This window comes from Triturus cristatus, chromosome 3_2 (assembly GCF_964204655.1).
Source record: "Triturus cristatus chromosome 3_2, aTriCri1.1, whole genome shotgun sequence".
NCBI lineage: Eukaryota > Metazoa > Chordata > Amphibia > Caudata > Salamandridae > Triturus > Triturus cristatus.
In genome coordinates this window covers 812168760-812191988 of record NC_140584.1, presented here as the reverse complement: position 1 = coordinate 812191988, position 23229 = coordinate 812168760, and the positions used below count along the sequence as shown (strand labels likewise).

Here is a 23229-nt window from a genome sequence, read left to right as displayed (position 1 = left end):
TCATCATGGATTGGCTGCTGAGGCTAGTGCAGCCTCACATTCCTCCTGCGTCTGTGACTTGGTGTGCAAGGTCCTGAGCAGTCTCTATAGGTCGTCTTCTGCTGGTCAGACTTTCCTCTCTCAGAAATCAGCCTGGACAGTCTGGTGTAGACTCCGGGCACTGGTCAATCCATTCTCATGACTCTTCTGGCTCAGAAAACAACCTCACTTGCTGGTCATCGACCACTCACAGTCTAGCTTGAAACAGCAGGGACTATTTCAGGCGGAATTCTTCAAGTTTCATTTTTACACTTAAGAACCAGGATCAATGATATTGTATGGCAAGGGTGAAATCTGGAAATATCATCACCTTGGAAGCCCCCATTGACTTCGACCTTCCCCCTATTGGTCTACTGCAGAATAGCATCACAGTCGCAGTAATTCAGAATACTTGCTATGACGGGATGTGGCACGGCTTCCGGTGGTTGTTTTCTCGGTGACACTCAATGCACCTGTTCCACTGTGAAAAATGGTGAGAGTATATGCGGATTTTTAATAAATTATCTCAAAATGAGTAGGGGTCCAATGGATGTGGTTTAAGGACTCAAACAGTTCACAATCCCCAATTCAACTCATGTATACAAAAAGAGAACTGTGAGTCAGAGAAAGGTTTTGTGACTGTAACATAACCACTCAGCATGTATTGATCAAGATATAACTGCTATCAACAAGGTACAAAATGTGTCAATAGGTGTGTGTATGCGTGAGAAAGATTCCCATCACCCACAACAAGTGGCTCGCTTCATCATTTGGGAACCTGGGAGCTTCACCAAAGAACCATCCTCTACCAGATGGACGTAGATACTGGTTCAGTGTGTGTCCCAAATGTATCTGTTGGTATATTCTCTGAATCGAGGGAGCCACAATGGTAATGATAAGGAGTGATGTATGCAGTGCACGTGGTAAGAAAGTGGTGGTTAAAATTGGTTGCCAAGGTACAAATATGTATTTATTATAGTGCTACCTTGATACCAAAATAAAACAAAACAGTGCTATAACAGTTTGAACAAATAACTGTGTTGGAAAAGACTGGTCTACATGTTTCAGCTCTTGGATAAATTATATCCCAGCTTTCGTCAGGACCAGAAAGCTACTGCAAAATTACGGTGTAATGAATACAAAAACTCGAAAAACATACAACCTGGACCTTGTTCTCAGTACAGGGGAAATACCTGTGGAGATAACAGCAATAATCAATACAAACAATCAAACAGAGTGGTAAGGTGTTACAGTGTAGTCAAAAAACCGCAAAAACATTGAGTATGTCGGTTTTTTACGAAGTTACCATTTAGTGTACTAAACAACTCTAAATCCATCACCTCAAGTGGAAAGAATTTTTGAATTGTAACTCACCCGAATAATTCTGGGTATGTGCCTCACCCCACCTGGCAACTGCTCAGGTATAGGAGGCACCGCTCTGGGGAATAATATAAGTGTGAAACATTACCTTACCATAGTTATTGAAATGTTAAACACTTAAACATGAGCGCAACCTTAAAAACAAAGCGGAAGGATCACGGTCGACTGATCATCGAAAAAGCTTATCTACAATCGTGTCTCATTCTCTTGGAAAAAAGTGCCATAACAGCATGTACAGATTGCTATGGCTGCATTTTCTACTAGTCATCAAAGTATTTAAAATGCACATTTCCTACTTATGAATTATGTAGTTTAATGCGAGTGACTAGTGTAATTATGTTTACCGTTGTTGAATTGCCGCATAAGGAGGGTAAGTGCTTGCGCTAAGGTGAGCCTGTTCTTTAGAAAGGCATGTGTTGTAGTTACCAGGCAACCTGATGGTAAAAGGTTGTCGGTTCGTTGTTCGTTACCGCACAAAATCCCTCTAGTCAGAATGGATAGCCAATGCAACCCTAAAGACGTCGTGACCCCTTTGACAACTGCGATGGTATAACATTAAGGATAATTTAAAAAGTGATATCAGCGTGTACACCTTACCTCTCCGTCGGTACCTCTCGCGGTTTCTGAGCGAGAAGGGGAGGTGTACATCGGTGATAGAGGATCCTATTTGAGGACCCGCAGCGCGTCATGGCCGTCATGTACGTGATCTACGTTAAAACTTGGCACAGGCTGATGACGCAACAGCGTATTGACGTGGCGTACGTTTTCTGTCGGGAATTGTAGTTTTTATAATCTTATCATCCTGAACTCAGTACCCACGGGGCAAAATGATCGCGGGCAGTAACTTACTCTGCCTATTGCATTGGATTATGGCATTGTCGATAATTTTGTGCCGTGTAGTTTCAGTAAAAGGCGCTCCAAGTGTGTGTTATGTTTATGGAGAGTCAAATGATCACATGCAAGGTGCCAGAGCAGGATGCCATGTACGACTGGTCATTAGAGCGAAGTCCATGGTATCTGATCGTTCAGACCTAAACAGTCACTGTGCAATTTGTAAACCCATTTCTGTTCCTTTATAAAAAGGAATTTTGGGATATCTATAATATGGGATGGAATAAAGGGTTGTTCTAAAACGACCCAACTCAAATCTTCAGGTCTGTGGTTGAAGGAAAGGAAATGACTGGTTAGTCTTGTGGCTTGTTTTTTACACCTGATGGTGCTTTTATGTTCACTGATACGGACCTTGATCTTACGTGTTGTCATCCCTATATATCTAAGTGAACAAGGGCATGTGATCTGGTAAATCACCTTTTCTGAGTTGCAGTTGGTATGTCGCCGTAGAATCCAAGGTTTTGCTAGCCCTAAATCAACAGATTTGGTTGGCTGTGTCTGTGGGCAAGCTGAACACGAGCCACATGGGTAGTGGCCCTGTACTGGTGGTAGATCCCACAGTGTTGATGTTTTTCCTTTTTCTTTCACCCTCGGTCTGGTATGCACAAGGTTGTCGCGCAAGCTTGTTCCTCTTTTAAAGGAGAACAAAGGTAGTGGGATGTTTTCATTCCCCACATTGAGGATGCGCCAATGTTTCCGCACTGACTTTTGGACACTATTAGATAGTGTACTAAAGGTGGTAACAAAAGTCATTCTTGTCAGTGGTGCCTTAGCCACCGGGGGTTCTAAGAGGGCGTCCCTGTTGTTGTTAGACGCCCGTTTCCAGGCCTGTCTCACCAAATGCGTTGGGTATTTCCTGACTTTCAGTTGCTTGGAGAGTGCCTCAGCATGGAGTTGAAAGTTATCCATGTTCGAACAGTTCCTACGGATACGTAGGAACTGTCCTACTGGAAGATTGTGTCGGAGAGACTTGGGATGATGACTTTGGAAGCTAAGAAGGGAGTTTTTAGTCTGAGGTTTTTTGTACAGTTCACTTCCCAACACTCCTGATGTAGGATAGATCATAATATCCAAAAAGGGGAGTCTGGCTTTGTCGTGTGTGACTGTGAATTTCAAAAAGTTATTTTGAACATTGAGCCAAGAATGAAAATCCAGGGGAGGAGCCAAGATGGCGACCGGAGCAGTCGCTTGAGCGCCCGGCTCCGTCGGCCCTTGGCCTCGGACTATCATCCTGATTCCTATCCTTGCCGATTTTCGAGGTGCGACGCGTGCGACGACGCGCTGACTGCGCCGCCGCTTTCCCGAAGTCTTAGCCCGCCCGGATGCCGGAGTTTTTGGTGCCTTTGTTCCCCGCCCTGGACCCTTGCTCTACTGTGGCCTCGGCCGGCCCCCTGGAATCGTTGCAGTCACCGGACCCGCTGGTGCAAATCTGAGCCCGAGGTCCCGATCCCGCCTCACGCCACGCACGGTCGCCAGAAGAGCCGGGAGAGAGACGCCCGGACACCTCCTGTACCCTGCATCTGATGGGCTGGAGCCAGAGGGTAAGCCCCGGTGTGGCGGGTCTCCTACCCCGCTCTGTGGACCACGCTGTAGAAGGCTGCAGACCCCCTTCTTCTATGGTCTAGTCGGCTGCAAAGAGAGCCTGAGGGAGGGGAAGAGACTGCTGGCTTTCACCTGTTGCGGCGCAGACCTGTTGGGAATTGCCTCCTTGTCACGATCCCCCCCCTGGCCACGGTACCGTTCAACGGTAAAACATGGCGCTGATTGCCTGCTCGCTGCTGGGGGGTGATGCTCCGGTCTCGCCCGCTGCCCGCTTCGCCCTCCCTCTACCAGACTCCAGCTCCCCAGTGCCGTCCCGGATTGCTGCCGTTGGGGGGACGCAGCTTCCGCTGACATACGGCTCCGTTCTGGCTGCCCTGCGGGACTTTCGTCTGCAATTGTGTGTCGGCTTGCAAACGCTGAGTGAGCGGTTCGACTCTACACTGTCTGCTGCGGGCCGTGAGCGCCCCGTTTGTGATCAACAAGACGTGAGTCTGCCAGTGCTGTGGTCCTCCTGCGGGGAAGCAACGACTGGGTATAACGGTGCTACACTGGTGTCTGCATTTGGCTTTCCCGGCGCTCAGGATCAATCGCTCTCCTGCTCAATGGCAGATACTTTGTTTCCCCGGTCATTGCTGCCTGCTTTGTTGTTGCCTGCCTCACCGTGCCCGCAGGAGTTTCCAGCTGAACTACACCTGGCGACCTCGAGGAACTGTTCACGGTGGCCTACGACTCCTTTTATGTGGAACTCATGTACTTTACAAGCCAGGTCTGGATTTTATATGGTGTGCAAGGGGACCTCAATAGATGATCGGCGGCCATTTTGTGACTCTACTTCTCCATCTTCTCCCAAGTGGCCATATTGTCTTTGTCTGTTCGGGATGCGGGGCATTCACGAGGGGGCGGGTCTAATCGTACGCCCGCGATCGGGCCAGGGCTAGATTACTTTCTATCATCATGGCTTCACGGCCGGGCTGGACTGGGACTGGAATTGTCTACTTATGTTGTGCGCACTCGTCGCGATCTGTCTGCCTTCATTTCCGTGGTGTTACATGCTATCTTCCCACGACCGCCTTTGGGTGTAGTGGGGTTTCAGTGTGTGGAGGCTTGGTTGGCCGGTGGTGTCGGGCGCTCCTGAGGATACGTGGGCTCCTCCCCGCCTCCTTTCTTCTTTCTTCTCTTAGTTTCTTTACTCTATTCCTACTTTCTCTCTCGTCTATATTTCGGGTTCATTGGGCGACAGGCACTATGCTGGGGGGGGGGGGTAGGCCATAGCCTCCGCATTGGTGTAGGGTGGGGGGGTAATTTACTGTTTCTTTTTTAGTTCTATGGGCCTCTTTCTTTCATGTCTCTGCGCTATACTTGTTTCGATTCGGGGTCCGGGTGTGGGGTGGATTGAGTGGGGGCGGCTTTTAGGGGGTGCGTATTTACTACTGTGATGATCCTGTTATCTAATTGCATCGCCTTACTGTATGAGATTTTCTATGGCTGTTTTAATGATGCTGCTGCTCTCCAGTGTATGAAGCCGACTTGCGGACTCGAATCTCCTTGTTTCTATCCTTTACTGACTTTTTTCCCGATAAAAATTTTTTTGAAAACCTTAAAATTAACCTTCACTTCTCCTTCCCCCGGTGTCAAGGATCCCTCCAGTGTATGAATCCTGAATCGTTGCTAATCTTGACCTTGACGCACAGGGGATGTATTGTTTGTCTCTGTGCTCAACCGTATTGTGGCCGGCCTGATGGTTGTAGGCCCGTATTTGTTCTTTTACTATGCACAAATAAAGGTTTTTAAAAAAAAAAAAAAAAAAAAAAAAAAAAAGAATGAAAATCCAGCAAGGTGGCGACTGAACCGTGCCAGACCACTAGGATATCATCTATATATCTCTTCCAGCACGCAATCTGTGCACGAAAGGGGTTCTGGTTAGTTAACACACAATTTTGTTCAAAGAGATGAACGTAAAGATTTGCCAGACTGGGAGCGAAAATACTCCCCATAGATGTTCCGGAGACTTGGAGAAACAGAGTCTCTTCAAATTGGAAAAAGTTCTCCATCATCGCCAGTCTGGCACATTCCATAATAAAGTGTGTTGGTGTTGTAGTATCCCGGTCTCTATTATCTAGAAGAACCCTGATCGCTTCAAGTGTCTCCTCTTGTGGAATGCAAGTATAAAGTGATTCCACATCAAAGCTGACCAAAAGGTCAGTCTCAGTGTTGAAAGCAATCTCTGGCAAAAGACGCAAGACATCCTTGGTGTCTTGGAGAAAGGTGGGCATTTCCCTAACCATTGGCCGTAGGAAGAAGTCAACAAAAGTAGACAATGGTTCTAAAAGAGACCCAATCCCTGATATAATAGGGCGACCAGGTGGAGGTCTTTTTGGTTTATGTATTTTTGGCAAAATGTAGAAGTACGGCATGACTGGAAATTTGGTAATGAGGAATTCTGATTCCTGCGAACTGATCCATCCTGATTCCTTCGCTTCATTGACAAGATCGTGAATTTCAATGGATAATCTTGTAGTGGGATCTTCTGAGAGAGGTCGGTATGACTTAGTGTCACTCAGTTGTCTGAGGCATTCTTGCCGGTAAGTGGAAGTATCCATAATGACAATGGCTCCGCCTTTATCGGCGGGCTTGATGGTAATATGGTCTTCATTCTGGAGTTCTTTCAAAGCCTGTTTTTTGATTCCCGATAGGTTCTGGTATGCTCTATCGCTCTTAGAGTCAAGTAAATTGATGTCATGTATGACAGCTTTTTCTAAGACTTTCACCTGGTCTGGTGTAAGATGAGCAGGCGGATTAAAAGTCGAGGGAGGCTTCAAGCCAGTATTAGAGCAATGCATGTCATCAGATACATTGGTAGCCACAAGATCCTTGTCTTTAAAGAAAAAGTGTAAACGTATTTTCCTAAAGAACTTTTCAAGTTCATGTCTCAACTGAAAAGGGTCGCCTCTATTTGTTGGTACAAACCCTAATCCTTTGTTCAAGACATTCAGTTCTGTTGTGGTAAGTGTTCTCTGACTCAGATTGACTACTAAGTCGTCGTGTCCGTGTTCTGTACTACCGGTGGGACCCCCCTCTTGTTGCGGGTGTTCTGTGCGGTTTGGTCTGACTGCCAGTGTACCTGTGGTGTTGTCATTCCTCTTCTTCTGCCTCTGTTGCGTCCCCGGCCCTGTCCTAAAGAAGGTTGCTGAGCAAAAGATGGAGATGGTTGGTACGGGAAGGGAGGCATAGGTTGTGCAAAGGGTGAAGGCTGATAACCCCATGGGGATGGGGGCCACCAAGAACTCTGTTGTTCATAGTAATTTGGTGTGCCTCGTCTGCGATTAGGGCGAGAGCGAGGATTGTAAGTTCTATTAGTTGGTATTGATGTATTGGAACCGTCTGAATCAGTGGAGTGACTATCTGATCCTGACGAAGAATAATTAGAGCCATACCTTTTTCCTTTCTTATTAAATTCTGGAGGTATATAACTCTCGCTTGTGTAGGGATATACTTTTTCAAACGAGAAACGTGCGAGATCCTTCTTGAATTTCTCAATTTTGGTCAAGAGGATAGTATCTTTATGTTCCTTATTGGACTTGTTAGTTTCTCGTGATGGATGCCTTAATTTGACCTTCCAAAGTCTGTATCTCTACAAGTATCACATCCGCTGCTTTCTTGGCAGTGCTAATGATTAGGATTAGCCAATCGCGGGTGCACCGCCACGCGATCATTGACCAATCTTTGAGGAACGTCTTGTCTGTGAGAAAGAGGCGAGGGGCGTTGGTTACTATCAGGCCCATTGGAGCACTGTTGTTCCTCAGATATTCCGTCATTATAGCTCCGTGTATAAAAGTACGGGAATGAGCCTTTTTCAAGTTGAGTAGAACTTGCCAGTCATCTTGTGTGTTACTGGTGACTGTTGGTAAACTCTCTAGAATGCTAGGGTTAGTGCTCAGGATCGATTGTAGCATGTCTTCATCGAAAGACAGCCCCGTGAATTCCGCCATGGTTTATGAAAGGTGCGCGTATCCCCTGAGAGTAGTAAAGGGTACAAGCGTCTAGTAGGACGAAACCCTTCGAAAAGAAAAGAGACCCGCAGCCGAGGCTGCTCAAACAAATTTAATAAATTATCTCAAAAAGAGTAGGGGTCCAAGGGATGTGGTTTAAGGACTCAAACAGTTCACAATCCCCAATTCAACTCATGTATACAAAAAGAGAACTGTGAGTCAGAGAAAGGTTTTGTGACTGTAACATAACCACTCTGAGTCAGAGAACACTTACCACAACAGAACTGAATGTCTTGAACAAAGGATTAGGGTTTGTACCAACAAATAGAGGCGACCCTTTTCAGTTGAGACATGAACTTGAAAAGTTCTTTAGGAAAATACGTTTACACTTTTTCTTTAAAGACAAGGATCTTGTGGCTACCAATGTATCTGATGACATGCATTGCTCTAATACTGGCTTGAAGCCTCCCTCGACTTTTAATCCGCCTGCTCATCTTACACCAGACCAGGTGAAAGTCTTAGAAAAAGCTGTCATACATGACATCAATTTACTTGACTCTAAGAGCGATAGAGCATACCAGAACCTATCGGGAATCAAAAAACAGGCTTTGAAAGAACTCCAGAATGAAGACCATATTACCATCAAGCCCGCCGATAAAGGCGGAGCCATTGTCATTATGGATACTTCCACTTACCGGCAAGAATGCCTCAGACAACTGAGTGACACTAAGTCATACCGACCTCTCTCAGAAGATCCCACTACAAGATTATCCATTGAAATTCACGATCTTGTCAATGAAGCGAAGGAATCAGGATGGATCAGTTCGCAGGAATCAGAATTCCTCATTACCAAATTTCCAGTCATGCCGTACTTCTACATTTTGCCAAAAATACATAAACCAAAAAGACCTCCACCTGGTCGCCCTATTATATCAGGGATTGGGTCTCTTTTAGAACCATTGTCTACTTTTGTTGACTTCTTCCTACGGCCAATGGTTAGGGAAATGCCCACCTTTCTCCAAGACACCAAGGATGTCTTGCGTCTTTTGCCAGAGATTGCTTTCAACACTGAGACTGACCTTTTGGTCAGCTTTGATGTGGAATCACTTTATACTTGCATTCCACAAGAGGAGACACTTGAAGCGATCAGGGTTCTTCTAGATAATAGAGACCGGGATACTACAACACCAACACACTTTATTATGGAATGTGCCAGACTGGCGATGATGGAGAACTTTTTCCAATTTGAAGAGACTCTGTTTCTCCAAGTCTCCGGAACATCTATGGGGAGTATTTTCGCTCCCAGTCTGGCAAATCTTTACGTTCATCTCTTTGAACAAAATTGTGTGTTAACTAACCAGAACCCCTTTCGTGCACAGATTGCGTGCTGGAAGAGATATATAGATGATATCCTAGTGGTCTGGCACGGTTCAGTCGCCACCTTGCTGGATTTTCATTCTTGGCTCAATGTTCAAAATAACTTTTTGAAATTCACAGTCACACACGACAAAGCCAGACTCCCCTTTTTGGATATTATGATCTATCCTACATCAGGAGTGTTGGGAAGTGAACTGTACAAAAAACCTCAGACTAAAAACTCCCTTCTTAGCTTCCAAAGTCATCATCCCAAGTCTCTCCGACACAATCTTCCAGTAGGACAGTTCCTACGTATCCGTAGGAACTGTTCGAACATGGATAACTTTCAACTCCATGCTGAGGCACTCTCCAAGCAACTGAAAGTCAGGAAATACCCAACGCATTTGGTGAGACAGGCCTGGAAACGGGCGTCTAACAACAACAGGGACGCCCTCTTAGAACCCCCGGTGGCTAAGGCACCACTGACAAGAATGACTTTTGTTACCACCTTTAGTACACTATCTAATAGTGTCCAAAAGTCAGTGCGGAAACATTGGCGCATCCTCAATGTGGGGAATGAAAACATCCCACTACCTTTGTTCTCCTTTAAAAGAGGAACAAGCTTGCGCGACAACCTTGTGCATACCAGACCGAGGGTGAAAGAAAAAGGAAAAACATCAACACTATGGGATCTACCACCAGTACAGGGCCACTACCCATGTGGCTCGTGTTCAGCTTGCCCACAGACACAGCCAACCAAATCTGTTGATTTAGGGCTAGCAAAACCTTGGATTCTACGGCGACATACCAACTGCAACTCAGAAAAGGTGATTTACCAGATCACATGCCCTTGTTCACTTAGATATATAGGGATGACAACACGTAAGATCAAGGTCCGTATCAGTGAACATAAAAGCACCATCAGGTGTAAAAAACAAGCCACAAGACTAACCAGTCATTTCCTTTCCTTCAACCACAGACCTGAAGATTTGAGTTGGGTCGTTTTAGAACAACCCTTTATTCCATCCCATATTACAGATATCCAAAAATTCCTTTTTATAAAGGAACAGAAATGGGTTTACAAATTGCACAGTGACTGTTTAGGTCTGAACGATCAGATACCATGGACTTCGCTCTAATGACCAGTCGTACATGGCATCCTGCTCTGGCACCTTGCATGTGATCATTTGACTCTCCATAAACATAACACACACTTGGAGCGCCTTTTACTGAAACTACACGGCACAAAATTATCGACAATGCCATAATCCAATGCAATAGGCAGAGTAAGTTACTGCCCGCGATCATTTTGCCCCGTGGGTACTGAGTTCAGGATGATAAGATTATAAAAACTACAATTCCCGACAGAAAACGTACGCCACGTCAATACGCTGTTGCGTCATCAGCCTGTGCCAAGTTTTAACGTAGATCACGTACATGACGGCCATGACGCGCTGCGGGTCCTCAAATAGGATCCTCTATCACCGATGTACACCTCCCCTTCTCGCTCAGAAACCGCGAGAGGTACCGACGGAGAGGTAAGGTGTACACGCTGATATCACTTTTTAAATTATCCTTAATGTTATACCATCGCAGTTGTCAAAGGGGTCACGACGTCTTTAGGGTTGCATTGGCTATCCATTCTGACTAGAGGGATTTTGTGCGGTAACGAACAACGAACCGACAACCTTTTACCATCAGGTTGCCTGGTAACTACAACACATGCCTTTCTAAAGAACAGGCTCACCTTAGCGCAAGCACTTACCCTCCTTATGCGGCAATTCAACAACGGTAAACATAATTACACTAGTCACTCGCATTAAACTACATAATTCATAAGTAGGAAATGTGCATTTTAAATACTTTGATGACTAGTAGAAAATGCAGCCATAGCAATCTGTACATGCTGTTATGGCACTTTTTTCCAAGAGAATGAGACACGATTGTAGATAAGCTTTTTCGATGATCAGTCGACCGTGATCCTTCCGCTTTGTTTTTAAGGTTGCGCTCATGTTTAAGTGTTTAACATTTCAATAACTATGGTAAGGTAATGTTTCACACTTATATTATTCCCCAGAGCGGTGCCTCCTATACCTGAGCAGTTGCCAGGTGGGGTGAGGCACATACCCAGAATTATTCGGGTGAGTTACAATTCAAAAATTCTTTCCACTTGAGGTGATGGATTTAGAGTTGTTTAGTACACTAAATGGTAACTTCGTAAAAAACCGACATACTCAATGTTTTTGCGGTTTTTTGACTACACTGTAACACCTTACCACTCCGTTTGATTGTTTGTATTGATTATTGCTGTTATCTCCACAGGTATTTCCCCTGTACCGAGAACAAGGTCCAGGTTGTATGTTTTTCGAGTTTTTGTATTCATTACACCGTAATTTTGCAGTAGCTTTCTGGTCCTGACGAAAGCTGGGATATAATTTATCCAAGAGCTGAAACATGTAGACCAGTCTTTTCCAACACAGTTATTTGTTCAAACTGTTATAGCACTGTTTTGTTTTATTTTGGTATCAAGGTAGCACTATAATAAATACATATTTGTACCTTGGCAACCAATTTTAACCACCACTTTCTTACCACGTGCACTGCATACATCACTCCTTATCATTACCATTGTGGCTCCCTCGATTCAGAGAATATACCAACAGATACATTTGGGACACACACTGAACCAGTATCTACGTCCATCTGGTAGAGGATGGTTCTTTGGTGAAGCTCCCAGGTTCCCAAATGATGAAGCGAGCCACTTGTTGTGGGTGATGGGAATCTTTCTCACGCATACACACACCTATTGACACATTTTGTACCTTGTTGACAGCAGTTATATCTTGATCAATACATGCTGAGTGGTTATGTTACAGTCACAAAACCTTTCTCTGACTCACAGTTCTCTTTTTGTATACGAGAGTTTATGCGGAACCACTGTGTTTTGAAGCCATCTCTCAATATATGGAGTAGGGCTGCGTCCTTCCATGTTTTTGGACATACCCACTATTTGAGGGTTGTTTTGTCGGGCTTGTCCTCTGCATCGTCTGTGCAATATTTTAAACAACGGATCTGGTCCATGACATCCTTGACTTGGTTAGCTGTTAGCTGCCACTGCTGTTTGTGGGACATTGGCAGTAAGGGTCAACTTGTAATGACTGACCTTCTCTTTCAGCTTGCTCTGATCCTCATTTACCAGGTTTAGGTCTATGGCTACCACATCTATTTTTGCTTCTAAAGATGTTTTCGTGATGTCCGCTGCAATTAGGATTTAGTCTAATTTACCCGGTGCTTTATCCAATTCATCCTGAAGTAGCAGACCACTGTCCCGGGGACTGGCTGTACGCTCCATGTTTAGTTCTTTATCCTTTTTATGTTGGTACAATACTGCAGAAGTGCTCACTGTCGATAGCTGTTGAAAGAAACTGCCTGCTTGTCAATCACAGAGCTATGTGAAACTGCAACCAGTGCCAATACCTGGCTCAAGCAGCTGTCCTCCTCCCTGCCTCCAGATCACGGGTTGGTGTTTATGTTGCTGCGTGAGCCGAAGCACCCCTGCAAAATCCCCAGAACTGTTTTCTACGTGCCTTGATTTCACCAGTTGAGAAGTGTGTCCGTGAAGGTTGTCTGTGAGCGCTCAGTTCCCACTTCAGACAGTAGGCCAATAACCCCAGCTCCGTCATTGCGCAGCACCAAGATTCACTCCTCTTAGTCAACCATGGGGCGCTCGGACATACAAGGGCAGCAGTGTCAGCATCAAGTGATACAGTCCCTCCCAGGATCAGCTCTCTCAAGGGCATCCTGTCACTGCAGGCACCCAGCTGTCTACCTGAGTCAAACTGACTGGAATCAAACGGAGGGAGGTGTATTCTCTCAGGTGTGAGGGCAGTTCAGCACCCAGACAGCTGGCTTGAGGGTAGAAGTGGCTTATGTGCACCCTGTTGGGCTTTATGCCTGTGTTTTAGGAGGGGGCATTCGATGTTACTTGCATGCCTGACAATCAATAAGGTCTCTCACTAGGCCTTCACCCACGTCGAATGTTCCAAACAGCAAAGGGACCCTAGCTGCTCGGGAGTAGGATCTCCCCCACTCCAGCAGCATCTCTTAGGGCCCATGTTGCTGCGCTATTTCAGTGATCCAGTCACCATGGCATTAGTGTACTCCTGTACAATTAGTGCTCCTCGCAGACACAGTCGGAAGTGTGCAGCAGCCCTTTTCCATGGCATCTCTTACCAGGTATTCCAGTCTTTAGGTAGGCCACAACCTCATTTCCAGTAATGGCAGAGCTTTGCAGCAAGACACATGATACATTAAGGGTATTGAAAGCTGATAACGGAAGGAGTACAGAAATAAATGAGAGGGAAAGGCTGAATTTCTTCATATGGCTTGAGACAGTTTGTGATTTACTGCCAACCAGCAGAACTTGACACTGCCAGGGAATCCAAGGATTCCAAAATACTTCAACAAATTATGTAGGTCTAATGATTTTAGGATATGGTATCTCATACTGTCATCTACATACAATATGAGGATATGAGGCAAAAGTGAGAGGAGAAAGTGTTTACATTTATTTTTGTTTGTAACACTATCCAGGAAACAATTAAGAAAAAATAAAACCTTCACCCAGAAAAGAACATGTTGGAGCTTTTAAAAAACAAGCTTATGGATGTCATTCCATCCTGAATATAAATGGTCAAATTTCTAGCCAATAAAAACATCAATGCAAAATTATTTGAAAAGGTGCCTGGTAGGGTCTTATTGTTAAGCAATAGTATTTATATTTTGGCTATAATATGGGTATGAACACAATTAATTGTAATATTCACTTAATGTAACAAAAGCCACTCGTTTTCAATAGCTTGCATACTGGTTTAGACAATGATTAATAATTTGTCTTTTAACCTAAGCAATCACCAAATGAAAGCGAAAATGAACATTGCATCTAAACAACTTAAGACCAAATAATTCAGCTAAAAAATCTGAGAATCCTCACTCCACCTCCCACTCTGCTCCTCACCCCCAAAAAGCTAATATTTTTCCAGAACACTTTGTATACTTACTGCTGAAGCTGCTGGCATTGGACAGTCGCAGATCAAGAAGGTGGGACGGTAGAAAGCCTGATGAAGCAGCTACTCCAGGATCTTCTGATGATGGGTTGGCAGCAAGACTGTCAAACATTTTCTGGTATTCACTGTCTCCACTTCCTGCTGGATTTGGAGTTAGGACATTTAGAAAAGAGAACTCTTTCTCAAAGTCGTCTCCTTCGAGGGTCTCCAATAGCAGGTCCTTTTGGGCTGTGAAGCGAGAGAAACCATCAGAAAAGAGCACTGAGTCTGCATAAAACTAACACCCAAGGATGCACCAGATCAAGCTTACTGTGTAGCCAGGGATACCCACTAACATGGTACCAATCAAAGTATTTTGCAAAGTCAGGACTGTCCCCTCATCTCTTCACGCCGATTGACAGTCCTGCACTGCCCTAACCACTCCAGGTCTGTCAGCCAACTTTGTTGTATCAAGACGGTATTAGCCTTGCGGGTTTGGGAATGCCTACAACCTTGTGCATTTGTGGGCATTCCCAAGCTCCTATTCGAACCCTTTCCACCTGGATGCACATACAACTGCTCACTGGCTTGTTGCACAGCACCAAACGACGGAAGCATTTTCTCCAGTTCCTAGCTCTCTGTAAAGAAATGGGACATAATTTCCATTACATTCCGACACTTCCTCACACAGTTGTTAGGTTAGTAAGTGAGAGAGTAGGGACCCTTCTCCAGTATTATTTCTCTTTGAGGACAGCAGTAAAAAAGATGCCACAATCCTTCTATGTCATCAATGAAGGTGTTTTGTAACCAATATGCGTGAGATATGAGGAGTAGGGGAACTGATCTTATATGTGCCTGGACAATGTATCTGCCCACTCATTTGTTGAGCTGGAAGGTGTACAGCATTCCTTTGTTTATACCACCAAGAAGAAAGAAGTACCTTTTCCGATGGTGCAGGTGAAGGTTTGTTACCTCACTGGAATTCATATGAGCCACTATGGCTAGAAGACTGAGTTTGAATATTGTATGTTCCACGAATGATAATCCCTGTAGTAATCACTCTACTGTTTACTGCTTTTTGAGGGTTGCTACTTTAGAAATCTCATTTTTTAAACTCTTTTTATTGTTCTTTTTACAAGTATATTTCATAACATTTATCATAACACTCAACTTTGCATCATTACCCATCAGAGAGAATATGTTGGTATAAATATAGCATAGTGTGTATATAGCTTTTACAAAGCCAGGGTAGGTTTTTTAAAGGTACAGTTGCAAGCTATAGAGACAGTGCATTTAGCGTAGCTAATCCTAAGGGAAGGATTAAAGTGACTATTCATCTGCCAAAAGAGAAGCATTTTTGTAACAACTTTGTCAACAACTAGCTCGCACCTCCATTATGTCGTAGGATCAACAGTGCAGTACCAATGCCCTAGTAAATTTATTGGGAAGGTCGAAGGTGTGTATCGTGTGTTCATGCTTGACCTGGAGGTGCAAGGCCAGTCAAGAGTTGTGGGGGCGGCCAGTGGCACTCTGTACGTTGCGCAGCTTCCCCATGAGTGCATTCCAGCCGTTCGCCAATGGGCAATTACATAGTCCCTTGGCTTCTTTGCAGTGTAATACCCGACTTTTGACTTTTTGCCCAGGACTCCATAGAGAACCCTAGGCAGAAAGGTCAAGGGGTTGAGGCGCCCTTCACCTGTGAGTGATTTGGTGAGGAGAAGGGCCAGGTCAATGAACCCTGTTACTGTTTTGTGTTTTTTTGGTACGTTTTATCAGGTCCAGCATGAAACCTCGGATGTACATAGTGTTTGATGACCCGTGCAACATTGAAGGGTAGATTTGATACCCTGGCAGTATTGTGAGATGGATGTACAAGTCTAGAACATGTGTAGGAAGTTGGCGTTGGTTGTCTGGCAACGGGGGCAGTCTGTGTCCGTTCGGTTGAAATAAAGGTTAATTTTATGAGGATTGAGGTAGGCTCTATGTATTACGTAGTGTTGGATTAGCCGAAAGCGGGCATTACGGGACACCACTGCGGGATATGCCCGAATGTTTTGCCACTCTTTATCAGTACAGGGTCGGTCCAGGTCTTTGTCACAATATTGCCACAGTTTAGTTAGCGGTGTGTGGAGGCATGTGCTCACAGGGAGTCAGCTAGCCATTTTGTTAGGTGGTGACCTTTCCCCATCACATGTAGATATTGGACTATGAGGTGAATGACCGGGTCCTGCTGCAGGTCATCCCAGCACACCCCCAAGGATTGTATGGTGGAGTTGTATAACAAAAAATTTCCCTGGGGAGGCCAATCTCACCTATTAGTTCCTCCACGGAGAGGAGTGTGCCATCTCGGTACAGGTCCCTCAAGGTATGGTGTTCTGCATCGTGCCCGTGACCCAGTTTGTGCCGAGTAGTCACCACTGTGCCCCAGGGCGTCCCAAGGAGAGGCAGTGCCGGGGCATAGGGCGTTACTTGCCTAGTGAGGTACAGGATTTTGCAGAAGCAGCAACCTGCCACTTGTGATATGAGCTTATATAGTGGCATTTTCGAAGTCAGGAGGAATGAGTGTAATATGTGGGAGAAAGGCCATTAGGGCAACCCAGACTCAGTGTCAGTGTCCTCTAGCTAGCGGACTGCTTGCCAAAGGCCCACCCATTGGAGCAGGGAGGCCAGATAGTATTGCTCAAAATTTGGTAAGCCCAAGACGCCTTGGTCAGTGGGGAGGTAGAGCTTAGCAAGTGCCACCCGTACATGCCATATAAAGTAACGGGTTGTGTGTTCAAGGGAGCGATAAAATGGTTTGGGAAGGTATATGGGTTGGTTGGAAAAGTAGTATAGCAATTTGGTGAAGGCTATTCGGTCCGCCACTGCCAGTGGCAGGATCTGCCAAAATATCATTTGTGAGCGCAGAGAGGTGACTGCCTAGCCAGTGATAGCATCCAAGAGGTCCGCTGGGTCATGGTAGATGCATATTACCAAGAATCAGAATGTGATAGGCTGCCATGGTAGTGGAACTCCCTTGATCTGGAGGTTGGGGATAGCCGTGTTGGCGGTGAATGGAACGAGGCATAACTTGGCCCAGTTGACTGAGAACTGGGTGAAGCTGTAGAGTCTATGTGCTATTGTGTATGGTATCTCCTGGATGTGCTTACGGTATTATAGCATATTGTCAGCGTGAATGCCATCTCCTACAGGTATTCCCCAGCCATCAGCCCTGTTCATGAAGAGTGTGGACCAGCGAGAAGAGAAGCGGGGACAGCAGGCATCCCTGATGGGTGCCCCATAATATCTGTAGTGGGGTGGATATAAATGGTCCATTTTTGATCCTGGCCGTGGGGCTGGGGTATAAAAGTTTGACTAGGTGGTTGAAGCTGGCTCCCAGCCCATATGTCCATTTCGGAGTGTGTTTTTGCAGTATGGGCTGTCCAGTTTAAACAATCCAGTTGTTCTAATAGGTCGGAGTGTTCACGCTTCACTCGCCCTAGTCGTTTTCTGCCCATCGCAGATGTCCGTGCTTGCTGCTCCAACTAAAGCAGCGAACATTCTACAGTTGTGACCTCTAGGTCAATTTGGTGGCAGACGATAAGGGCATTACCAAGGCAGTGACCTCTGATCACCATATTGAAGGCATCCCATTTGATCAGGCGAAACGTAGCCGTGCCCACATTGAGCTCAAAATGTTCCACTAGGCAGTTGTCCAAAGAAGCCCTTAACAGGGGGAGCATGCACCGCTCAGGCCCCGTAATCTGCCAAATAACCGCACCAGATCAGGAGGCTATCTCTGTGCCTCAGTTTGTTGAAACTATCGGTGCCCAACTGGGATGGTAAAAGAGACGAGCGGGCAAGAGGCGGCCGTGTTCGGCTGGAAGTGCGAGGTGAGGCCTCCTCGCAGTAGGAGTCGCTGGAGTACAGCCTGGTAGGTGTCGGAGCCGTGGCCTGGTGGTCGGCCCAGCCGGGTCCTTGCTCCGAGGGGAGAGTTGCCGTCGCCGGAGATCCTTACCCCCGAGGCTCCACCACAAACACAGAGAGCGCATCTACCAGGTTCGAAGCCAGCGACCTGTGCTCGGCTGAAAGACCGCATGATACAAGATACGGGAGGCTGCGCCCAACTACGTCAAGGTGCACGGATCTACGACCCGGATGGCCGACCTTCATAATTGGTGAGGAGGATTGGCGAAGTTGTGCGGCAGAGAGGCCCTGCCGTTTCGGGCGGCTGGGCATTCATACCCGGTCCAGTCAATTCCCCGTTATCAATATCTATTCAGGTGGGTGTGGGGGCACGTGGAAATAGCATTGCAAGAGGCGGCCCACTGCCCCATCACCCCCTCCCACGCCCCCTTCCCCACCGCTGCTCTCTGTCTGTCCTCCTCCACCCCCCGGGTGCCCAGCTCAAGCTGAGGAGAGGATACGCTGAGACCCGAGGATACACTGTGGATATGTGAACAAAGTGTCAGGGGTACACAGCCTGGGGGCCGCACGGGATCCCATGGTGCCGACAGGCCACGGGCCGGGACCCACTGGGCAGGAATTCGTGACCTTGTACAGGCCCTCCTCATACCCGAGGTCCCCGGCCTAGCAGACGGCAGTGCGGGGTGTACCGGAGAGGTTCCGAGCCCAGCCAGACAGAGGCGTGACCCCGGGGGGTGGCGTTGCAGACATGGCGGGGGGCAAAGAAGGCAAAAAATACACAGCAGAGCAAAATGGAAAGATATTGTTATGTTCCATATAGGTACCCCAATATCAGCTCAGGTAATGAGTGCACCTTTCACCTACATTCCCCGGATATTACACTGCATAACGATTCTTAGTACTGACCTTTTTACCTAGTTACGGTAATGCTTAAAGATGGCATGGGGTTTTCGCTGAAAAGCTTAAACCTCATTCATTATGCATGAGGATTCTTGGAATCACTGCAGGCCTACCATCTCCTGCATAATAACTATGAATAAGGGTCCTTCCTTCCGTCATCCTAATCCGACATGACACAGCAAGGTATATCCCCAGGGAGTACCACTTTGGGTATATGTACACCATATCTTGCTGAGGTAGTCAGAGGAGAAAAGGACTTCCATGCCGAAACACTGAGACGCGACGCTGAGGTTCCTGCATGCAGACACTCCAGCTCACAGTGGTCTGACATCCCTTGCGGGGTGTCCATCTCGAGACGAAGATGGGGTCCCACAGTCCCTCACTTCAGGTAATGGGGTTGACTTTATCCTAGAGGGATTCTTAGCTTTACACCCACATACATGCTAGGTACACTTAGGTACATCTAGTTAAGGTCGCATCGTAGGAGTACGCATTTTATTATTTTGTATTTTATATACCTGCCTGTTTTCATTGTTTTAGCACGATGGTAGAAATCTACCATCCTTTTACTCTGTTAGTGCTTATAATCATTTATATCTGTTACTGTCTAATGGTTGTTTCAACTCACCTATTTTACACTAGAAGGACGCTGTTTCAATAAATGCTTATTGAAAAACGTCCCCACCGTTTATTCTGTGTATCTCTCTGAGACGAAGTGAGCACAAGTGACTGAGCGAAAAGTAGTACACTATTTCCCCGATCTTGAGGGATCAGGGTTGCCATGTTCAATAGTTGCCAAGAACTATTCTCTCCTTGGTAAGAGGGGCTTCTAGGGGCACTGTGAGCTAGGTGGTAGCCAGGCTAACGTACCCGGTAGGAGTGTCTAGAATCAGTCTGTGAGAAGTTGGCCTGGCATATGCTGTCTCCTAGTTATAGGGGACACCTTGCACCAGTCCAATTCGACTCTTATTGATGATAGGTTTAAGACAACCTTTAAAGAAAGCTATCCTAGTGGTAGCTGTGGAGAGCAGCCTTCAGGCTAAGTCTTGAAGGAGTGTTAAGTTTATTGTTTTACCATAGATAACCTCTTGAATAACCAAATGAAAGAGTAGCCCACACAGGTATATATAAAAAAAAATTATGTATTTATTCTAGACAGAATCCCACAGTCTCTTTATGAGGCTAGTGGCAAAGTTACAATTCAAACAAGCATTTATAAACACAATAAATAGCACAGGAATCACAGGGCCCCAGAGGGGGACCAAACCATATATCAAAAAAGTGGTATAAGAACCACGACAATTCTACAGACAATGCCTAGGGCATTTAGGATCTCTGGCCCCTTAAGAATCCACCCCAGGTTATGAGGAAGGGGACCCACGGGAGGCGCGTGCAGTGGAAATAGCTGCTATCGGGATCTCTATTAAAGCCTATGGAGAATGTTGCGGTTTGATTTACACAGATTAAAGTCACTTCTAGCAGGAGTACAAAGTTAAAACTTTAGACTTAAGCTTTTGAGGAGCCCACTACCACGAGAGTACCGAGGTACCACTGTTACCTGCCCCAGGGAAGCCGTGTGCATAGGTCGTTTTCGATGTCGGGTCGCGGGCTGATTTTCAATGGGAAAATGTTCAAAAGTGCTGCTAGCCAAAAGCGTCGATGATGCCGTGAAGATTGAAGTTGTAGAAGTTGAAGAGAAGAACCTGAAAGCAGAGGGGACAGAGTCTGGGTCACGGCACAGTGACCAGGGAGCTCAAAGCAAAGAGCCCTTCAATGTCAGGTGCTTCAAGTGGAAAGAGGTGTAGCTTGGTTCTGCAGCCACGGGCTCCGGGAGGCTTCAAGGAAGGCCAGCTTCTGGAGGGCGACTGTCCCACGTCGGATGAGGGTCGCTGCGGTGTTAGTGTCCGGAATGGATCCACTAAGCCTTGGCAACCGCAACCCACGCAAGATGAACAAATCAGCTACTGGTGCAGACCCAAGAGGTCTGTGAGAGATCTCCTTTGGAGAGACTGTAGAGCAGGCCTGGAGCAACCAGGGGAACTCTTAGTTGTCGAGATTGTCCTCCGCTAGGGCCCACAAGTCGAGAGACAAGGGACCGCGGAAGGCAGCAAAATGGAGTGCGTAAAAGGGAGCCCACGGGCCACCGGAGGGGGCTGGGGCGCTGGTCTTTGGCACAAATGCTGCTTGGTGGTTGGCTCAATAATGGGCCAAAGCACAACTTCCCCACTGGTCAGGGTCGTGTGCTACGCAAGAGGTGGCCGGTGTCCTGGGGTATTGGGAATCTCGGCACCCACGCGGTCCACGGTACTCAGGTTTGCTGAGCACGCTCACTGGCCTCTGGGATGCTTAGGAAACCCACCTCAATGGTGCTGGAAGTCGTCGAAGTCCGTAGGAGCAGCGAAGTTCCAACCGGGTCACTTGCAGTGTTTCAGGTGCCTGCCAAGCAGGGGGGTAACTCCTTTACCCCAAGGGAGATTTCTTCCGTCAGCTGGGCAGCAGCAAGTCGAAGGTCAAGACTGTAAAGTTCAAGAGTAATCTGAGGATCTGGGGCCACGTTATTCACCTTTATCCACAAGATTAGGGGAGTGTCCAGAGCAGTGTCCACCAATGAGTGGTGAGGCGGGAAAGGGTGGCTACACCCTCTCCCCCCTTTGTGTGTTTCCCGCCTGGGCGAGGGGCAGGATGCCCCTGAACCGGTTCCAAGCGGTGTATGCAGAATGAAAGCACTGCAGCTGCCTACGTGCAACTTTGAAAGGACATTTGGTGCACCCACCCTGTTCCAATCCACATTATCCTGTCTGGGGAGATGCTAGCACCTCCCTGCCACAGGAGCCCTATTGTCCAGCTGGCGAGGCTGGGATTTTCCCCAGCAACAGCCAGCCAGGGTCGTGTAGGTGGCGGGCAGTAGCCATTTTGTACTACTTGTGCACTTTTAAATTGGTGTCTAAATTCTGCCGCTTTTCCCATATCGCCCCTCTAGCAGGGGGGAATCGTACCCTCATGCCCATGGCTGGACTGGGGGTATGATTCATACATGTTTGACACCAAACACGATATGGTTCTGTGTAGCCATTCTCAAGTTATCGCGTTATCGCGATAGACTTATAATGCGGTTAAGAGTATATGGTATGGCTACACTACAAACAACCCAGCAATGATTTTACGAAGGTTGCAGAGAGGCCCTACTCACGTAGGGGTCTCCCCTCACACATACCTCAGCACCCTGCCTTGTAGGATTAGCAAGGCCTGCTCTAGGGGTGACCTATGAGAGTATATGTGTTGTAATGGGGTGGGATATAGGGTACCTATATCCCTGTAAGGGGTGCTAGCACCACCTTACCCAGACTACAGTAGTGGTCTGGTGGTGTTAGTTTGTATGGCTGTCCCAGGGTGGCACAATAAGTGCTGCAGCCCTGGTAGGCCTACTGAGGGACCCATGCCCTGGGTACCTAGGGTACCATCTACAAGGGACTGTCAGGGCATCCTCAGCATCCAATTGGTTTGTACCTAGGGTACTCACATCGTTTAACAGAGGAAGCAGATAGGCTGGGGTCCTGGATAGCAGGGCCACAGCCTGGCTAGAGTCATAAAACAGCAAAAACATCAGCAAAAAGTTGGGGGCAACTATGCAGTCGATGCCACTCTCCTACACAGTCTGACACCAATCCTATAGTGTATGTTGTCTAAACGCGCAGATCCTATATAGGTTTATAGACACTACATGACAATATCTTCTCCCCCCGCCAGGACACATTGACAATGGGGCTAAGCCAGGTTAGCAGGAAGCAGTTGAGGAGGCCCACGAGCCGTCGCTCCGTGAAATCATGGCAGCCAGAGCATAAAGGACACCCTAGAACCTAAACTTGTTTTGGTGGTGGACGAAATGACACTGATCAGACCTAAACAATGAAAAAGAACGACTCCAAGCCACCCGCCAAACCGTCTCAGATATCGGCGTGACCACCGAGCAACTTAAAAAACAGGTCACCTTTCTTCTCAAAGACAATGCTCCAAAGTAGATGTGGCTCGAGGATATGGAAGGCAGGTCTGGGCGCAATAACATACGCCTGGTGGGGATGCCGGGGAAGGCGAACGAGCCTGGCACTGACCTGCTTGTTGAACAGTTTATCACCACAGTGCCCCAACCCAGGGGGCTTTCAAAATTCTTTTCAGTTGAAAGAGCACACAGGGTACCGGCCACC

The 23229-nt window shown here is 46.8% G+C and overlaps 1 protein-coding gene across 3 annotated transcripts in view; it reads right to left on the bottom strand.

Annotated features, from left to right (window-relative positions):
- ICA1L (islet cell autoantigen 1 like) overlaps positions 1 to 23229 on the bottom strand; it is a 388686-nt gene that overhangs the window by 121012 nt on the left and 244445 nt on the right. For all 3 annotated transcript variants that reach the window (XM_085648962.1, XM_085648961.1, XM_085648963.1), the window contains one exon: positions 14237 to 14470. In XM_085648962.1, coding sequence (XP_085505088.1) covers positions 14237 to 14470 — 234 coding nt within the window. The remainder of the gene's footprint in view (positions 1 to 14236; positions 14471 to 23229) is intronic.